Source organism: Muntiacus reevesi, chromosome 10, assembly GCF_963930625.1.
Source record: "Muntiacus reevesi chromosome 10, mMunRee1.1, whole genome shotgun sequence".
In the NCBI taxonomy this organism is placed as follows: Eukaryota; Metazoa; Chordata; class Mammalia; order Artiodactyla; family Cervidae; genus Muntiacus; species Muntiacus reevesi.
The window spans coordinates 16,945,653-16,965,308 of NC_089258.1; the positions used below are offsets into that span (position 1 = coordinate 16,945,653).

Genomic DNA, 19,656 nt, shown 5'->3' on the forward strand with positions numbered 1-19,656 from the left:
AGGCTGCTCATCTCGTGGGGATCCCAAGGGAGGAGCCATGAGTGGGGTCATCCAGCGGAAGCTGCAGCAGTTCTCTGGGTTCCCATCCCTGACACAGGCACAGTGGGCGTCCATTCACACTTCCTCTGTTCAAGGAGGAGTGGGTCACAGCTCCCCTTGTCCTCACTGAAGTTGTTAATCACATCTCTCTGTGTTACAATTGGACAGACAGGTTAAAGGAGTGGGAATGGACATGACCCCATTTTCTCCTCTCACCCATTGCTCTGCAGGCAGAAGGTTCGTCCACTGCCTCTTCTGGCAGCCAGCTTGCTGAAGGAAAGGGGAACCAGATTGGCACTGTTCAGCCAATTCCGTGCCTCCTGTCCATGCCCACCAGGAACCACATGGACATCACCACCCCACCCCTGCCTCCTGTCGCGCCTGAGGTGCTGAGAGTGGCCGAGCACCGGCACAAGAAGGGGCTGATGTACCCCTACATCTTCCACGTCCTGACAAAGGTATGCCCTGGGGCCGTGCGTGGGGCTGTCGTCTCTCAGTGGTCGCTCTCGTGGGGTGTGTCCTTGTTCCTGCTGGAACTGCTTTTTATCTTACAAGGTATTTGAAATGAAATTCATTTTCCCCTTTCTAATCTTGGAGGGAAAAGATGAATATTTATATCTATAATCAGAATAAAATTAGAACTTGGGAAAAGTCTTTATTTTTCTCATCAATTTAACCCAAAATTATTTTTGAAACTTCTGATTAATGGCACTTGATGTTATTCTCTGGTTTGTAATTTTACTTGTATTTCTAATTTCAAAGTTTCCTGCATGTTTTTGCTGTAGTGTCAAGTTTAATTGTGATGTCAACATACTATATCTGGTTTATCATCTGTCCTAGAGGCTCCCAACTTCTGAGTGGCTGATAGCACTTCATACTTTGACTTATTCCTCTACCTCATTGAGTACTTACAACAAACAATGGAATATGGGGCTTCATCACTTTATTAGTATCTTCCGAAATGTATGCTTAAATAGATATACAGTGTGGCATTAATTGTTTCTGAATCTTGGTGTTTTGAACAGATCTGTGTTTATTTAAATTTCCTCAGTGACTTGTCATATTTATGTTTATAATCATAGATCCACAATTTAACTTGGTGACCAGATATCTGGTGTAAAATTGGTTCGTTACTATATGTATTTTATTATGTTTTCATCTGTATATGTACCACCATATATAATCAAACTTTTTTCTTATTTTATACAGTCTGTGTATGGTGTATAGAATGGAGTCAGTAATTACAAGTGACTTCCATTCCACAGCACTCTTGAGCTGCACTTTTAACCGTTAATTGACTAATTTGAACTGCTTAAATTTATATTTTATAAAATAAAGGACAGGAAGACCAGTGCTATTATTTGGGTCCTTTAATGTATTTTTGAATTGTCTTGCCTCCAAGTCTCATCTGTTATTTGATATGGGTATGCATGTGTGGTATCACTTCTCACATTATGGTTATAAAGTAAAAATTTTATCTTTCAGGTCCAACATAGATTATAAGGGTAAGTGAGGGTTACTGTTGCGGGAAAAGGATTTTGCTGAGTTTAAAGGGACTCGAGCGTTGGGAAGGCTGTGCCCTTTCACTCTGGGGTTGTTGGGATACAAGGTCCCTGGACTCCCTGCTGTTTGTGCCTGCCATGCTCCTGGGTCTGACTCAGGGACTTTTGGTTAAATCAGTCTGAGTGATGCAAAACTGCCTGTCCTCCTCTTCAGTACTCACTGATTTCAAGGGCAAATACTGATGAAATGACTGTGGTTGAGAAAAGTGAACTTGACTATCTTCAGATTTTAAGGTGTCACCTAAAATTTTTCAGTATATTTGGGTAAAGTTTAGATTGAAATGTGTGCTGTTTCCTGCAAGCTGAGTGGCTCTGGTGTTAAGTTTTCCAGGCTGAGATATTTGCTGTGAATTCAAGCTTGAGGTGAGAATGTAGAGAATCATCAAAGCCTCATAATTTTGGGAGAGTAAATACTCACTAGATGAGTGTTGACCACATCTGTAGCTATTAGATTAATGAGTATGAAGGTTCTGATAAGGGAAAAGATCAATTCTAAATTAAATTTATGTGAAAGAAAGAATGAATGTTATGACATGATTAAAAGAGTACATATCAATAAATTTACTAGACATTGGGGTCATAAATATATTTTTATATTAAGAATATGCATAATTAAATTCCTTGTGAAGTCTCTTGAGATGTACCTTGATAGCATAAAATATTTAGGACGGGACCACAGAGTTTTTGGACTGATCTCAGGTGCAGGTGGTCACAGAGTCATTTGTCTCCTGGAGCCACAAGGAAGCCCCTGCTATGTTGGCAGAGAAGAGTGGGGGTGGGATGAACAGAACAGGGCTTCCTTCATTTCCAGCCCCTGGTGGCTGTCTCATTCAGTGGGACTCGTCTGTTGAGTTACGTGATGCACTGGGGCAGAGGCCTGATACACGCTGAATACTTTAAAAACAAATACCACTTAAAAGAGTTCTCTTAGGTAGGTTTTTTGTACATGGTAGTTTTTTATGAAAGAGCTTGGTAAAGAAAATTTGTGACCATTTTATTTTTAGGGTGCTCTTTGCTCTTTTCTTGGATTTCATATAGGTCATTGAAAATTATGAATTACATTACATATGACCATCTTGACATAAAATTTGACAGTTCTCAGCATTATCTATTCTATTTGTTGTCCGGTGTTACCTATCTAGATTTTTTTGAAGACTTTGGAAGCATTTACACGGTTTTTGTTCTTGTTGTTGTTCCAGGTTAAAAATAAAACAATGTAGGTTTTATTTTGACTCTTTGAGCATATATTTTGACTAAACCTGCTGAATGAACTCTCCCTAAACATCTTGATATAGGCAACTTGTTAAGCAATTGATTTGGAATAGAATTGCAATTTCGTTAACTGGAGATAATACAGTATATTTCTGTGAGTTTATTGTAAATTCAACATGAAAAATGTGCAATATTATTCTGCTTTCTTCCATGCAAAGGGTGAAATCAAAATTGCTGTTTCTATTGAAGATGAAGCCAGCAAAGACCTGCCTCCCGCCGCCCTGCTCTATAGGCCAGTTCGTCAGTATGTTTACGGAGTCCTGTTTAGCTTGGCAGAAAGCAGAAAGAAAACTGAGAGACTTGCTTTTAGAAAGAACAGACTTCCACCAGAATGTATGTACTGTAAAATCCATTGTTTGTTTTCCTCGGTACCTCGTAATCTCTTGTGCATTTTTAAAGCCTTAGAAGAATCGTGACAGAGTTCACCCTGAGAGTCCCCACATAAAGGAGATGGGCTCCATCGGGGCTCCTCCGAAAGGAGCACAAGCCACGGGTTGTTTTCCTCAGTAACATCCAAGCGGTGGTGTTTATTCAGTAAAATGATAAAGCAACAGGTTTACACTTCAGACTGAACGTTGATCTGGAAACAGTCCTGACGGTCGCCATCCTCGTGGCTAACGTGTCCTGGGCAGACTGACAGCAGTCTCTGCTGTGGTGTCCACGAGATGTGGCTCCCTCTTTGCAGAAGTCACTGTTCCTGGGGAGGTCCCACAGGCTGTCCACTGGGCTGCTTCTGTGCAGTTGCTGATCACATCCCTGAAGCCAAGAGGGGACTTGTAACGATTTCCCTCAGAGGCCTCCAGCTGATCCATTCTGGGGATGGAGGGGGAAGCGGGAAGACGGAAACTGTTGTTTGAAATTTGGGCAAAAGTTGAGGTCAAAGTATTGCCATCTTCAACGGGCCAATGTAATTTTGGAGGAGAAAATTATGCCTTTCTGTTCTAGGTAATTTTATCTACTAATGTAGGGAATATAAAAGTCACTGTATATTTAGTAGGAAATATAGAAATGTTTCCCAAAATGTACAATCTAAGAACATTATGAAGTGTGGAAATTGTAGATTACTAAGTCATCCTCTAAACTGAGGATATTTAGTGACAGATCACCTGCTTGAATGGCAGGTCACTGCAGGCCTGGTGACATGGGTGAAGCTGAGCTCAAGGACAAGTATGAGAGTAGATCTTACCTTTGGAACTCAAAACTGGAGAGGTTCTAGCAATTTTATCTAAACACGCAGTTCTATAGATTCTTAAGTTTTCTGTTTCTGTTACTGTGACAAAATTGTGATTCTGTAAGCTTTTAAAATGAAGCCATCTGTCACTTCCCTTACTTGAAGATAGTCATACCTAGTGTGGCTGCAGAGCTATTTGTGTGACTGTAGCCGGAGAAGGTGATGCCGGCTGCACAGGGCCTCCTCTAGCTGATGTTTCTACCACCTTGATCAGGCAGAGGCATCATGTGAAACACCAAGTGTGTCAGTGGACGCTTTTCAAAGGCCCAGTACATTCCAGGTGTACAAATTCTTATCCCTTTCTCCCACTATGTGATTTATTTGCTCAGAAAAGAAGACCTTTTTAACTTTGCACAGGATTGGCCAGTTTTCTGTGCTGGCCCACCCAGGCCACCCTGGCACCACAGCTGTGACCTCCAGTTCACCACCAGCCCTGAGCATCTTAGTCCCTGTACCCTCTTGGGTCTCTGTTGGGCCTGGAATGCTGAGCGCTATAGGGTCCCATGCGGCCCTACTTCCTGCTGTGTCCTCAGCTCCATAGGACCATATTGACTTTCATGGTGAAAGGCTGTTCTTCATTTGCTTGTGTGTTCCAGAAACACAGTTATCTTTACGCAGAAAATCCTCAAGAGTTTTCAGTGATCAAAACCTGAATACCCTCAGGTATATCCTAGGTTGGGCTCCCCTTAGCAGTGTCCATAGCTTCATGGAGCAGCCTGCATATGGCTCGTGTGCTCTGTTCATGTCCTCAGCAGTGGGCGCTGTGCATCCCTCACCTGTTTCAGGGAGTTCTCTGTCACAGGTGAGCTGCAGGTGCCAGGCGCTCTTGGGAAGTAAGAGTCTTGGTCTCTTCGTCCTGCTGATGGTCTGTGACTTTAAAACACTGTGAAACACACAGCTGGCAGCACCTTGCGTGCTCCACTCCCTCATCAGTGGATTTGTACCTAGTTGATACAGGTGTCTTACTGGCCTGGGAGAGGCTGGCCTTTTAGACAATAGGGGAAGCAGAAGCCAGGGGAGAGTATTTACTAAATAGATTAGCATCCTCTAAACATAAGCAAGAGGGAGGCAAACTGTGGTAAAGAGCTGAATGTACAAACCACACCATAGGGCCCAGTGCAGCTCTCACAGAGAAATGACTCGGTCGGCCTGCCTATGGCAGGTCAGTTCTGGCTAAGGCTGGAGGGCATGGGGAATGGCATGATCAAGAGGAGAAGGGTGGAAAAGTCTGAGGTGACTCAAATGAGCTCTTAGAGGCTCTGGATGGAGGTCTCTTGACCTCATTTGGAGGCTGGGAGGCCCAGGGAATACAAAAGAAAGGAGGAAAGTATCCCAGTGTGAGGTGGATGGGGGAAGGGTCGGTGAGTGGGAGAAAGCCATAACTTCAAAGAGAATTTGGCATGCATGTCTGTTTCCTTTCCTCCTGCCTCTGCTCCCCTCCCCACTTCACTGACTTCTTTTCAAGGATGGCACATAGTCATTTATCGTTGCTCTGTTACTTTGGGCCAGTGGAAAACACTGACTCTTACAATGCCACTGGTTTAGGTTTCCATACCTGAAACATCTACTAAGTGACTATTTTATGAAGAAAATATTGTAGCTTCTTTATGATCTGGATGAGATGGGGAAATAACAATGTCTGATCATGCCAGAGAGACTAACCTTGTGCAGTTTCTCAGGAGTTCTTGGTTGATAATATTTGAAATCTTGTTTTACCTACACTTATTCATAGACCATATGTAGATGAAATTTTAAAATCAGTGGCACTTTGCACATGAAAGTGCACCATAAGGTCCTTGGGACAAATTTGTTCTCCACGTGCCTGCTGCCTTTGCCTTCCACTTTGGTAGCCAAATCTGAGCTGTGTGGGTTCCAGGTAAACCCTCCTACTCATGTGGGTGATGTAGCTACTTCTGAATGTGAGGGTTTTGATCTAACATGGTTTCAAAATGCTATGCATACAGATGCATGTTCTTGGTGTGGTCACTGTGGCAATCAAGAATTTTCTCAGGAGGGATTTGTTGTCAGAACTAGTCAAAGGGCATATTGAAGCCAATAGGGTTGTTTAAAAATACTTGGCTCCCATTAGATGTAAGACACTGTATCCATTTGGAATTATTTCTCTTGATTAAGTCATATGATAAAATGTTTATAATCTACAATAAATATTCATATAACTTACCAAAGTTCCATTTTTTTAAAATATGGCTAAAGTAGGATATCTGCAGTCAAATCCTTAAAAAATCTCAGCCATCTAGAGAAAATGGACTTGTGGACACAGTGGGAAAGGGAGAGAGTGGGACGAATGGAGAAAGTAGTCTTGACATATATACTCTATCACGTGTAAAATAGATAGGTGGTGAGAAGTTGCTATGTAACCAGGAAGCCCAGCCTGGCTCTCTGCAGTGATCTAGAATGGTGGGGTGAGGGGAGGGAAGGAGGGCTCAGGTGGGAGGTGATATGTATACAATTATGACTGAGCTGCGTTGTTGTATGGCAGAAAGCAACACAACATTGTAAAGCAATTTTCTTCTTATTGAAGAATAAGTTATTAAAAAAATTAAGATTAGATGATATGAAACATTCAGCTTATTCATCATCATTTGACAATTCCAAAAATAATTTAGAAGAAATACAAACATAAGGGGAAAAAAAAATTTCAGCCTTTGAAAATCATATTGAATTACATGCTGGCAGTTTATTTTTCTGTTCTTCCCTGTCCATTTCCAGGTTCTATCATTTTGCTTTTAGGAGAGTAATAAGAATACTTGTTTATTGTGGGAGAATGCTACTGAAGTCACTGTTGTGGAATTTGCGGTCCTACCAGTGGGTCAAGGAGCAGACTGTTGACCCACCACAAACAGTCTCACCCATATGGGCTGAATGGTGATGGTGGCAGTTGCTCTGGGGAGAGATGGACCCAGGGAGCTAGCTATCTACAGCTGCTGCAATAGGGGCCGGGCCTGGAGCCAGGCACCTGGTCTGAGCTGGCCCTGGCCTCCAGGCCTGTATGCGTGAGATCCAGGTGACGTGGCTGCTCCTCACAGGCACTTCTGCCCTGGAAGCAGCTCTGACCTTTAGTACCGTAGTTACTCTTCTTCTTCCTGGGGATGCTCCTCAGCCACTCAGGTACTCCCCAGCGATGAATGGGAAGGACCAGAAGAAAGGGATCTGGTACTACAAAGATTACAGGATGATGAGTTACCTCAGCTATAGTTGAAGAGAAAAAAACAGGCTTGGGAATTCCTTGGCAGTCCAATAGTTAGATCTCCACTGCAAGGGGCAAGGGTTTGACCCCTAGCCTGGGAACTAAGATCCCACAAGCAATATGGTGTTGCCCCCTCCCCCCCCCCCCAATAGCAAGTTTATATACTATGCTTAGATTTCCTATACTCGTACTATATTTAGGGCTTCCCGATCACTCAGCAGGTAAAGAATCTGCCTGCAAGAGACAGGAGATGCTGGCTTGATCCCTGGGTGAGGAAGATCCCTTGGAGAAGGAAATGGGAACCACTCCAGTATTCTTGCCTGAAAAATCCCATGGACAGGGGATCCTGGCAGATACAGTTCAAAGGATTGCAAAGAAACAAACATGACTGAATGACTAATCACACAATACTACATTTGTATTTCCCTATATTTATTCTCTTCTTCTAGACTGTCAAGAAAAGCCAAAAGGAACACATTGATTCCCCCCACCACTACTGATCCAATTTGCTTTAGAAATTTTGTTAGTGCCAAGTCATTGGGATTGCTGATTGAAAATAATTTGTTCATTGTGAATCACATTATAAAACAATACTTTAACATGACCAATATTAGTGTGCTGTTTTCATATGTGTGAAAATTGGTTGTCATAAACATTTTTCTTACGATTCTGTGAAGGCTGTTTGTATGTTAATCTGAATTTTTTTGTTCCTCAAAGCTTTTCAGGAGTAGCATTAGCAAACTGCTTTTTCCTTGCAGAACTTTGAGTGGCTGAGCTCGAGAGACATCTGTGGGAAGAGCAGTGTTGTCTGACAGGAATTGTTTGATGGTACTCTTTTGGATTAATGTTTATGTCCTTGAACTTCGGAGTTTCTAATACAGTAGGAATGACGTAAATGGGGAAACTGAAGTCTAGGAATAGTGTTAGCAAGTGTCTGTAACACTGTGTAACACCATGTAACTACCTGCCCTGTGGCCAACTGAGCGTGTATATGTTTGTGGACTGTAAGATACTCCCAGCCTCAGATATAAAAAGTTTAAGGAGAAAGTTCATAGTCTTTTACTTTGCAGAATCGTGTAGGGTACTCACACGTGTCAGCATGAGGAAATGAGGGGCTAGTTGGACCCCCAGCCTGCCCACAGAGGTGCTTGGAAGTTAACCGGCAGTTTTCCCATAAGAAGGATAGACCAGCTGTCGTTGTGCCCGTTTTCCCGTTTGTGATAAAACTCTGATATGAAGGAGTTGAAGTTTTGTTTTTATTTATTGTGTGTGTGTGTTTTCCTCTAACTCCAGAAGAGCTCAGGGAGTAAAACGGTGGCTTCTCCCCAGATACACACTGCACAGACCCAGACCAAAGGTCCAGTTGGCGCTAGCCTCGGAGGTTGTTTGTACCTACCTTTTTCCTTATCTTCTAACCATATTGTGTGCATGCTATAAATCTCACCGCTCATGGTGCTCTGGAATGAGCTTAGAGACATAATTCATTGTATGGCACTGTAGGCAGCCACTACCGGTCAGTTGAAGTAGGCTCACAAAATGAAACATGTTCATTATTCCTGGCCTGGGATGGATCCCAAAATCAGTATTATAACCGACTCCTGAGATAGCTGGTTGTCATATGTATGAATGTGAAAATAGAAGATTAACAACTGATGGAACGCATTGGGTTTCTACTAACAGCTTAAGTCTTCAGCAGTATTTTATGTCTTGAAATTGTATTTTGAAGAGGTGCTTCCAGCAAAGAAACTGTGTTATAAATTTAGCCGCTGGTAGTAACAGAAAACTGGTACCCTGGAGTTGCTTTTTGCCAGTGTAAAAATTCAGTTTAGTTTCAGGTAGGGAAGACAACCTCATGTTCAAATTTTTCAAGGTAGTCCACTTGAAATCCTGAGTTTTTCCTGTCAGTAGAAAAGACAAAACAAATCTTTATTGATGGTGATACATGAAGATTTATTCATGTACAGTAGCTAGATTAGCTGACCTCTGGGATTCGGAGAAGGCAATGGCACCCCACTCCAGCACTCTTGCCTGGAAAATCCCATGGATAGATGAGCCTGGTAGGCTGCGGTCCATGGGGTCGCTAAGAGTCGGACACAACTGAGCGACTTCACTTTCACTTTTCACTTTCACACATTGGAGAAGGAAATGGCAACCCACTCCAGTGTTCTTGCCTGGAGAATCCCAGGGACGGGGGAGCCTGGTGGGCTGCCATCTATGGGATCACACAAAGTTGGACATGACTGAAGTGACTTAGCAGCAGCAGCAGCAGCAGGAATTCTCTTATTCTTGTTTTAACAAGGAGGCATGAACATGTCTTTCTAAAATGGTGCCTTCACAGAGAGGGTTTTATACCCCAGTGCTCTTGTCTGCACACAGAGTGTTCCCATAATCCAGCTGTCCCATACCACTTGGATAATCCCTGTCTAACTTTTTTTTTTTTTTTGCAAAAATGATGAGATCCCAGATTACATGCTATTAGCTGGCTGCTTTGCATCGGCTTATCCCTGTGAGCTTTGGGAGAGTTCAGGGAGTAAAACAGTGGGCAGCAGCAACTTGGGAAGAAGCGCAGGGCCAGAGGGAGAGAAGGTACCCTGTGTGCATCAGCCACCCCACTGGATGAACTTACAACACAGAGGCTGCTGTGTGTCTACCTGAAAATGGGATGTCCCTTGGAATTCATTCATTTGTAAAACACTAACCTTTAATTAATCTAATATCATGAGCCTATAAACATAAGTTGACCTCACATAGTTGTAAGCACGTAACAGAGGTGCAAGGTGTCTTTGCGTCTCCTCAACTGGACTGTGCGACAGAGTGAGTTGTTGGCCTCCCTTGTTTAGTGTCTGGTTCTAGGGCTGTGCTGGGGCAAGGGAAGTGAGGGACCCAAGCCTCAGAATTTAGGAAGACCCTTATTTTCACACAGGCACATGGTGGTTGACATCTGAGCCCTGGGTACTTTTCCAACCTCACCCACTCCATAGTAGGTGCTCAATAAATATCTGTTGGGTGAGTGGCCAAAGTTTCCAGAGTTCTAAAGTGATGGTGTACACAAAAGATCTCCAAGTATTCAGTTTAAAAACAGATACATGTAAAAAATAAAGCAAATCAGTGCATCTTTGCTTTCGGAACAAAGCTTTTTTGTTACTGCACATTTATTTTCTCTGAGAACATGTATCTCCCAAATTAGACCTGAACATTCTAGTCATGAATAGTGCAGATAGCAACAAAAATGCTTAGAATATAAGAGGAAGCTCTTATATCTAATACTTCTTTACAGTTACAGTCTCCCCTGCATGTACTGAGGAAGTCCGTTTACCAGGATGTGGGAGGGATGGCCAGGTGAGTATTAGGTAGCAGTTCTCAGGCACAGGTGTGAGCTCATCTGTAGCCTTTGCAGACTGAATAGGCTCTGAGCACACAGCATCAGGCCAGGTAAATTCAGGCACACTTGGAGCCCCAACTGGTGTAAACAACTGTCTAGGGCAGCTTCAGGGAACACTCAGGAGAACTTGTGAAGGGATTGTTGGCATCTCTGACCTCCACTTCACTTTAGTGTAGGGTTTGAAGTAAAGTATATATAGGTCTAAGCCTTTTTACCTTGAGAATGAAAATCCTCAACCAAAAATTTATTTCTAGAATGAAAACAATAAAATGATAGCTAAAAATTATTAAAGAGACGCAAGAGCAGAGATGACATAGGGGAAAGATATAAATAGATAAATATAGTTTTAATAAGAATGCTTCTGTTGAGAAAACTCAAAGGAGACCCTGGCATTATAAACTGAGTTTTTTAAGATGCAGTAAGCTTAGGCATTGTTTGTGTGCATGCATGTGTGTGTGTGCGTGTGTGTGTGTGTATTTTGGGGGAAGAACCTGAGAGACCTTAGATAACTAGGTTATTAACCCACATTAACAGTCAAAGATAAGATATAATTAGTTCCATTAAATAAATCTTTGTCACCAAAATGAAGATGCTACATGGAAGAAATAGATTTATTCATTTTTACTGTGGGGGGGGGCATGAAAATAAACTGTGGACTGACTGGAAATGCAGTGTACTGGTTAACAGCTTATCTTGTAACCTCCTTTCACTTGTTTTCTTGGAGCTGACAGCGTGCCAGCCTCTGTGAATGTAGTTGGAACAAAGGGAGGTGGGGTGTACTGCACCTAGGAGGGCATTGTGTTGGTGACGCCTACCGTCTGCATACAGGTGGCAATCTATGGAGCGGTGTGCGCTGGAGTTCAGCAGGAATGGGGGTGGGTGGCTAGATTGTGAGTCCAAGGACAGGGTCTGCTGGACAGTAGGGACCTTACGAGTTTGTGTCTGGCACCTAAAATATAGATAAATTTAAAGATGCATGTATTTATTTATACATGTGTCTCTCTGTTTTGACTCGATGGACTTTAAACCTTCTAAGTTTAGAATTTTTTTAAACATTTAAACACTAAGATACTCAAATGTGATTTAAAGGGATTTTCTCAATGACAAAACAGTTACTTTTTTATAAAAGAATTTTCAGAAACTGTCTTGATTTTGCACCCCTGTTCAAGCAGCCTGCTTCTAGGGGTTGGGGTCCCTGCAGAATGGCTGGTCATGGAGCACCTCTGCAGCATACTCCCACCTGACTTGACTGGGGTTGATTATGCAAAGCTTGCTTTTCCTGTTGCTAACAATCGTGCCTATCCAAGTATCTAACTCCTAAAATTCTTCATGACATTGGAAGAGATGATTGTCTAGACTTGGTGTGGAGCTGGAGATGAGCCAGTTAATCATTTAATTTTGTCGGGATTTGGGTTCTTCATAGTCTTCAGTTTGCCTCAGGTGTTACTTTAAGGAAAATGAGCCCAGGAAGGGGGTATGGTTATTTGGATAGAATTGACGTGTCCAAGATCGCATTAGAATCATAGCACCATCCTGGCTTCTGTACCTGCTGTCAGCCCTGTGAGGGGAGGATGGGGGTCTCCATGTGGCCCTTCTTCAGCTCTCATGTTTATTGACCAAAGTAAGCTATTTGTTACAAAATGCACACCCACGTTTTACCATCTGACTGTTTATGTCAGTGCACTCTGGGGTGAAGTTTTAACATACGTCTGTGCGGTGTGCTTTATCTCCATTGTTGTCCTTTCCCCATCACCGTTTTTCCCTTAAGTTATTTGGGAATCTTGTTGAGAAATGTGCATGTTTGTATTTCCAGAATTAATTCCTGCTAATAGTCGTAAAACCACTGTGGATAAAAAGTTATTTATGGAGTTTAACAGTTATACTTGTTACAGTAGGAGATGCTTAAGTAAAGTGGCTACCAAGTGCAAATTATTTCTCAGATCTAATTAGTAAAAACATGGAGAAAAAGATCAGCTATCTAAATTGGATTTTCCATGATTTCTATGATGATCACAAAATATGTATAAGTTGTACCCATTGTTATTACTAAAACTATTAATGGATTTATACTATTAAAGCAAATTTTGTCTAACATCCTTGATTTATACATACTAGTGGGAATCTTTGGTTGAGAAAAAATTTATGGTCTGACTGAAATTCTGAATGAGTCACTGAAGTGCATAGAGTAGAAAACAAAATATTTTAGAGCTGAGGATTGATGACTGATGGCTTACTAATGAGAGAATGCATTGTTACCCAAGAAGTGACATCTTCATACTGTAATTACTAGAGCTGTTTTTGTGGGGCTTAAAGTAGCTAAGATAGGGCATAAATGGTTCTCTCATTTTCCTTTCTGTAGTTTCACCAGTGATTATTAAAGAGTGGGCAGCTTACAAAGGGAAATCGCCGCAAACCCCGGAATTGGTGGAAGCTCTTGCCTTCAGGGAATGGACCTGCCCCAATCTGAAGAGACTGTGGCTGGGGAAGGCGGTGGAGGACAAGAACCGCAGAATGAGGGCCTTCCTGGCCTGCATGAGGTCAGACACACCAGCCATGCTCAATCCAGCCAGTGTGCCCACTCATCTCACGGTGCTGTGCTGCGTCCTACGGTAGGTGCCGCTGGCCGCCTCTTCAGCCACTGCATGTTCTCCAGCAGGCGCTTGTACAGATGCCTCTCAAAGAAGTGTCCTGTGTGAAGTTACAGTACAGTACCCCAGATTCACCTGGGGCTATTCCAGATGAATCAGGTTGTCAGTTAAATTTGTCCTCATCTAATATTTTCGTATATTATAGAAACATAGGCCATGTAAATACAACATGAGTTTAAGCTGATGCTATATAGTGTATTTATAGAATAGGTAACATTTGATGAACCTGTATTTTATGTAGATATCATAATGATTTTTAAACAGTTTATCCTTTAAATGTTAAAGCTTTTGAAGACTATTTTGGGACTATAATATATGTTTATATATTAGTAAGTTTTCTTTGGTAAAATGTGTCTCTTCTTCCTCCTTCATTTATTTATTTATTTATTTATTTATTTATTTTTTAATTCATTTTTTTATTTTTCAGTGGGTTTTGTCATGCATTGATATGAATCAGCCATAGAGCTACACGAATTCCCCATCCCGGTCTCCCATCCCACCTCCCTCTCCACCCGATTCCTCTGGATCCCTCCAGCCCAACAGGCCCGAGCACTTGACTCATGCCTCCCACCTGGGCTGGTGGTCTGTTTCACCACAGATAATATACATACTGCTCTTTCGAAGCATCCCACCCTCCCCTCCTTCATTTATTTAATCATATGTAGATCAGTATGGACTTATGGTTATCTCTCTTTCTAGGGTTATAACCTGATACAACCTTGTTATTTGGTTGTTCAGCTTGTTCCAGCTCAGGCCTTGGGATCTTGTTAAGTGGCTCCTATGTCCTCTGTCCCCCCCACCCCCCTCCAGCATGTCCTTGCTTTCTGGCACCATAGGATGCCCAGGTTCATCCTGTGTCTGCCCTGCCCTGGAACCTGCCGTCTCTAAGGGGTTGACTCCTGCCTTGGAGAGAAGGTTAAAAACCCAGATATGTGCACTGTGTTCTTCCAGACTCTTATCAGCCAATGGGCCACAAACGCCTGGGTGGAAACTGTTGGTTTTTGGAGTAACTCAGTGGTAGAATTCTCGTCTGCTGTGCGGGAGGCCTGGGTTCAATTCTCGGCCAATGCAAAAGCAACTCTGTTGAGCTTCCCAGGTGGTGCCAGTGGTAAAGAATCCACCTGCCAGTGAGGAAGACACAGGAGATGCAGGTTCAGTCCGTGGGTCAGGAGGATCCCTTGGAGTCGGAAATCTCAATCCACTCCAGTATTCTTGCCTGGAAAATTCCCTGGACAGAGGAGCCTGGCAGGATATGGTCCATGGGGTTGCAAAAAAGTCAGACATGACTTAACAACTAAATGACAACAGCAATATAGCATGGAATATAGGTTTCTTATCTTTATCTCCATTGAGGATTGGCCTAGTGGGAAAGACTAATTTTTTCATTTTGGTTTTAGAATCTTCTGATTTCCTCTGATGGAATTCATTTTATATTAGCCAAAACATTAAGACTTTGGGTTACTCAAAGATCAAATAGCAGTAGTGAATTTGGTTACTTTACGTTTCTCTCTTCCAAGTTAAAAATGATGTGTGGCATTTAATCTGTTGGGTAGACAGCTAACTGTCTACTGTATGCCTGGCTTGAAGGTCCCATTGGGCCCTGAGTAAGAACGATGTGTGTGGCACTTGAGGCTTGTTTGGTTGCCCCTTGGCCAGAAGCAGCCATGTGTTAGTGCAGGACAGCCTCTGTTGATGCTTGCACAGTGCTCAAAGTATTTCATGATGCTTGGGATTGTGGTGCCTTCACGTCTTATCTGTCCATTCACTGGACCTCATGGGGTACTGGGATACCTAACAAGTGCAAACTGGACAGTGATCAGACCCCACTCTTTGGCTCAGTCCTCCTGATTTCCTTGGCTATTACTCCAGAAATAGCTCTGTCTCTTTTAGGCACTGTTCAGATGAACTTTGGAAAGTCATGATTTCAGGATTGTCCTGGTTCCCATTTGTTTGTTTTATGGTTGTTTATAAAAAAATACTCATTTTAGAACTTGAAAAGGTTAATAAATGCAATGAGTAATCTTGAGCTTGATGGAACCTCCTCCCGTGCTCATCTCAAGAAGCTTCCGTGAGTGCAGCACAGGTTCCCTCATACTTGCTACTTGGGTGGAAGCCAGAAGGCTTGCTTGGTTGTGCAGAGACTGTTGTGTGCAGTGTGGGCTTGAAGCCATGGAGTTTCCCACTTGGTAAGACTCACAGAGTTTCAGATCCTGAGGAGGAGGGACTGGTTGGGAAGAGATGAGAGAGAGTGGCTTGTGGGACAGGTCTCAGGATTTTGGGTCAGGACATCAGTCCATCTCTGTGAAGAGAATTTATTCTACTTTCAGTAGTGTTTTGGGCCACAGGGACAAGCAGGTAAAGGAGTTTACCCTGCATGGCCTGTTCGATTGGTGGGTATGGCCTGCTAAGAATGTGGAATGAAGGGCATGGGGGTGGAGGCAGGGGCAGGTGCAAATGAGTAAGAAGGTTGGTGTGTGTCTCCAAGGGCTTGCCAAGGACAGGCTATAGTCTAGGGCCCATGGGCCCAGTGGTCTTTCTCTGGAGAAACTGCAGCTGTGTGATAGCAATCTGCTGAGGTTGAAGGAGGGGCATCAAAGGGCAGCTTCCGTGTCCCCGATATGGTAAGGCCCTGTTGGAGGCCATGCAGCGTGACCCTTGGCCTTGATGGCTGGGCTGGGCAAATGTCAGCAGCCACAAGACCAGGCTGTCATCCCAAAGGCTCTTCCCTTCCTTAATCTTTTCTTTTTTTTAACATAATTTTAAACTTGAAATTGCAAAATTAGTACAAAGAGTTGGTGGCTATTTTTCACCCAGTTTCCCCACATATTAAATTTTTACTGCAGTGGCTTTCTCCTCTTCTCTCCTGGGTGTTTGTCTAGAATCCCTTGAATGGAAGCTGTGAGTTTGATACCCCCTTTATCTCTAATCTCTTTGTTTCCTTTTAAAAAAAAAAGGACATCCTCAAAATCAGAAAAATACTGATACATCTCATCTACAGATACTCAGATTTTTCTTGTTATCACAGTAACATCTTTTATTAGTAATGAAATCTTGCCTTGTTCTTGTGTTCAGGTGCCTTGTCTCCTCCAAGCTTCTCAGGTTTCTTTGGGTTGATGCAGAGATGTTTCTGAAGAGTAAACACTGGTGTGTTTTGTAGATCAAGGATCTGGAGATCATGTCTTTTAGACAACATGTGAACTAATGGTTGTGGCTGTTCCAGGAAATTGTGTTTCAAAACAGTCAGCCAGCCCCTGGGTGCAGTTGGTCAATCTCTGGGTAGACTTTTCCTCAGTCTAGATTTGCTGATGTTATTTCGTGATGAGGTTCCACTTCTGCCTTTGGGGCAGGCATAACCTAGCCAGGAGGTGGTGATCTTCTCTGTGCTTTCACTAGTGATGTCAGCACCCATATGTTACATATGTTGCAAATGTGACATTGCAAGAGCAATCAGGACTTCACTGGTGGTGCAGTGGTTAAGAATTCCCTGCCCATGCAAGGGGCACAGATTCCATTCCTGGTCTGGGAGGATCCTGCCTGCCTTGCGGTAGCTAGTCCCATTCACAGCAAATGCTGAGCCTGTGTGCCACCACTTCTGAAGCCTACGCGCCCTGGAGCCTGGACCCCGCAACAAGAGATACTGATGCAGGGAGAAGCTGGCGAGCCACAACCAGAGAAAGCCAGTGTGCAGCAGTGAAGACCCAGCATAGCCATAAATAAGTGAACGAATGAACAGAGCAATCAGAAAGGGAGAGAATGATAGCAAATCTCTCGAATCCTTGTAGTGTCGCCAAGGAGGGGCCAGCATCTGAGCAGAGGTTCAGTGTGAGGGCGAAGCACGTGTCCAGGGTGACACAGAAAGCAGCCTTCCTGGGGGGCAGCTGAGACCAGACAGACAAGGTCCTCATCCAAGAGAGCTTCTGAGAAGACAAACTGAGTTACTTTCTGGAGGAAGTTAATGAATTCAGTAAGGCAGATAGAGGGTTTGAGCCCCCCAAACAAGTGCGGCTTGTTGCAACACCCCCAGGAGCATAGCCAGGGTTCAGCTGCCCAGCTGTGCCAGTCAGAGGCAGACCACGTTGGTTCTGTCCACCAAGTGACTTGGAGACCTGCTTCTAGCCCCGCTTCCGTGCTTCTAAAGGGCAGTGAGAGGAGAGGTGACTATCAGTGAACTCAGATACCCTCAGACTCCAGTGGTAGAAAACTTAAAGCCTGGCCCAGGAGGAAGACATGGAAAAGAGTGTCTGGAGAAAACTGAGAAACATAAAGAGATTGAAGACGCTATCAGTGCACAGATAAGGATGGTGTGGACACAGGAGATTACCAAGGGTCAGCGTTTGTTCACTGCAGCGCCAGTGGTACTGTCCACGTTCGTCTCTCTGTGTATATGCATATCTTTAGGAACACACATCATGCTCTTTCTATATACAGAAGGTCCTTCTGAGGACTTGAATTGAAAAAGAGATGAAGGTTAACTTTGTTCAAATGTAAATAGAAAGTCAGATGGAGGAAATGGTAGGTATTGGGATTCTCTCGTAGCTAAGTTGGTAAAGAATCTGCCTGCCATGCAGGAGACCCAGGTTTGATCTCCTGGCTCGGGAGATCCCGTGAAGAAGGAAATGGCAACCCACTCCAGTATTCTTGCCTGGGAAATCCCATGGACAGAGGAGCCTGGCGGGCTACAGTGCATGGGGTCGCAAAGAGTTGGACACGACTTAGTGACTAAACCACCACTAACCCAAAAGACTTTCTATTACAGCTAAACTGAGTGCTGAGAGTCTTTGCTGCCGGGAAAACCAGGAAAGAACTTGAGAAAAAGAACCTGTCCATGAAACAGTCTTTTCCTGAATTGTAATATTTAAAGAAACATCTAGCCTTAGGGCTAGGGGATGAAGAGGGGAATTAGTGTTTGCAGGATGAAAAGAGTTGTAGTGATGGATGGTGGGGGATGTCTGTTGGAATACAGTGAATATATCTAATGCTGTTGCACTGTCCATTTAAAAATGATTAAAATGCTAGATTTTTTGTTATGTGTATTTTGAAGTGTTAGCTGCTCAGATGTTGTGTGTATTTTACCACAGTTTTTAAGAAATAAAAGGGATGCATAATATGGATACTTAGGCAAAGAACATTTTATATTGAGGACAATCTTTCCACAATAATTTTTTTCAGAGAGAAATAGGGAGGCTTTCTTCAGATTTACTGTTTCTTGCATCAAACTCTGGTTAAAACTCAGTAAGACTTTTGTTTAAGTTGTTTGGCACTCAACCAATTGCATAGGGTATTATTTTTATCTTTGTAAGTGTTGACAGTTTAATGAAATAAAACTTTTACATCACACTTCTAAGTATATCTGATCGAATCTAAATACCATAGAGATTTAACACCCACTTTGTTTACCTTGAAATTGCATTTCCTTTCTGCTTTTACTGCATGATTTGACCATGAAGTACATAAGCTCTGTGCCTCCGCTGCACCATCTCTATAATGGGACAGTAAAGGTTCCTGCCTCAGAGTGGCTGTGACCACTTAAGGAATCAGTTGTGTGTAAATACTCAGACTAGCGCCTGGCACCAGCGAGCACATTGGTTTTTCTATTGGGACTTTTACTGAAGATACTCCTCTTAATCATTTGGATAGAACTTCCTTCTTCCCCTTTTATGTTTACGTTCCTGTGGATGAATATTAATTATTACCGAAATGAGAGAAGGATCTGCACTAACTCTGATCCTAATTTTTCTCAACTTAAATTTTAAGCACTGAGAAACCTTTCTCAGCAGACAGTCCTGGAAAAGAGCTTTGTTAGGCATATCACAGTTCTCCAGACTACTTTTAAACTATTTGCCAGAGATCAAATAGGGATCACCAGGAGTTATTTGGCAGGATCAGCTGGCAACTTGATTAGGTCATCCCTCAAGTTTGCTGAATGTAGACTTAGGAACCATTGGATATGCAGTGAGACTTATGATGAAGTTCTTAATGGCTGGCTCCTCACTCTCTCACACCCAAATACTGTTTGGGGTTGTGCCTTTACCTAGTGCTCTGGAGGTTGCCACTGGGCTAGTGCTGAGTGGCAAGGTGAGTAAAGGGGAAGTGATCCGTAGAGAAAGGGACTATGGACACCTGGCTGTTCTCAGGCAGATGGTACAAATGGAAGTTTGAAGATTTAGAAATTGATTTCCCTTTAGGTGCTCACACCAGGGTGGCCCCAGTAAGTCTGCACTGACCCCAGGGATTGCAGGCACTAGTTCTTCAGGTGCCGGTTCTGAAGCCTGAAGCTTTATTGTCCCTGCTATCACTTCCTATTCCACTGCAGG

General features: G+C 43.1%; 1 protein-coding gene across 2 annotated transcripts in view; it reads left to right on the forward strand.

The window, feature by feature from the left end:
- FAM120A (family with sequence similarity 120 member A) overlaps positions 1-19,656 on the forward strand; it is a 115,793-nt gene that overhangs the window by 76,524 nt on the left and 19,613 nt on the right. For both annotated transcript variants that reach the window (XM_065901533.1, XM_065901534.1), the window contains exons 9-11: positions 270-497; positions 3,032-3,206; positions 13,054-13,303. In XM_065901533.1, coding sequence (XP_065757605.1) covers positions 270-497; positions 3,032-3,206; positions 13,054-13,303 — 653 coding nt within the window. The remainder of the gene's footprint in view (positions 1-269; positions 498-3,031; positions 3,207-13,053; positions 13,304-19,656) is intronic.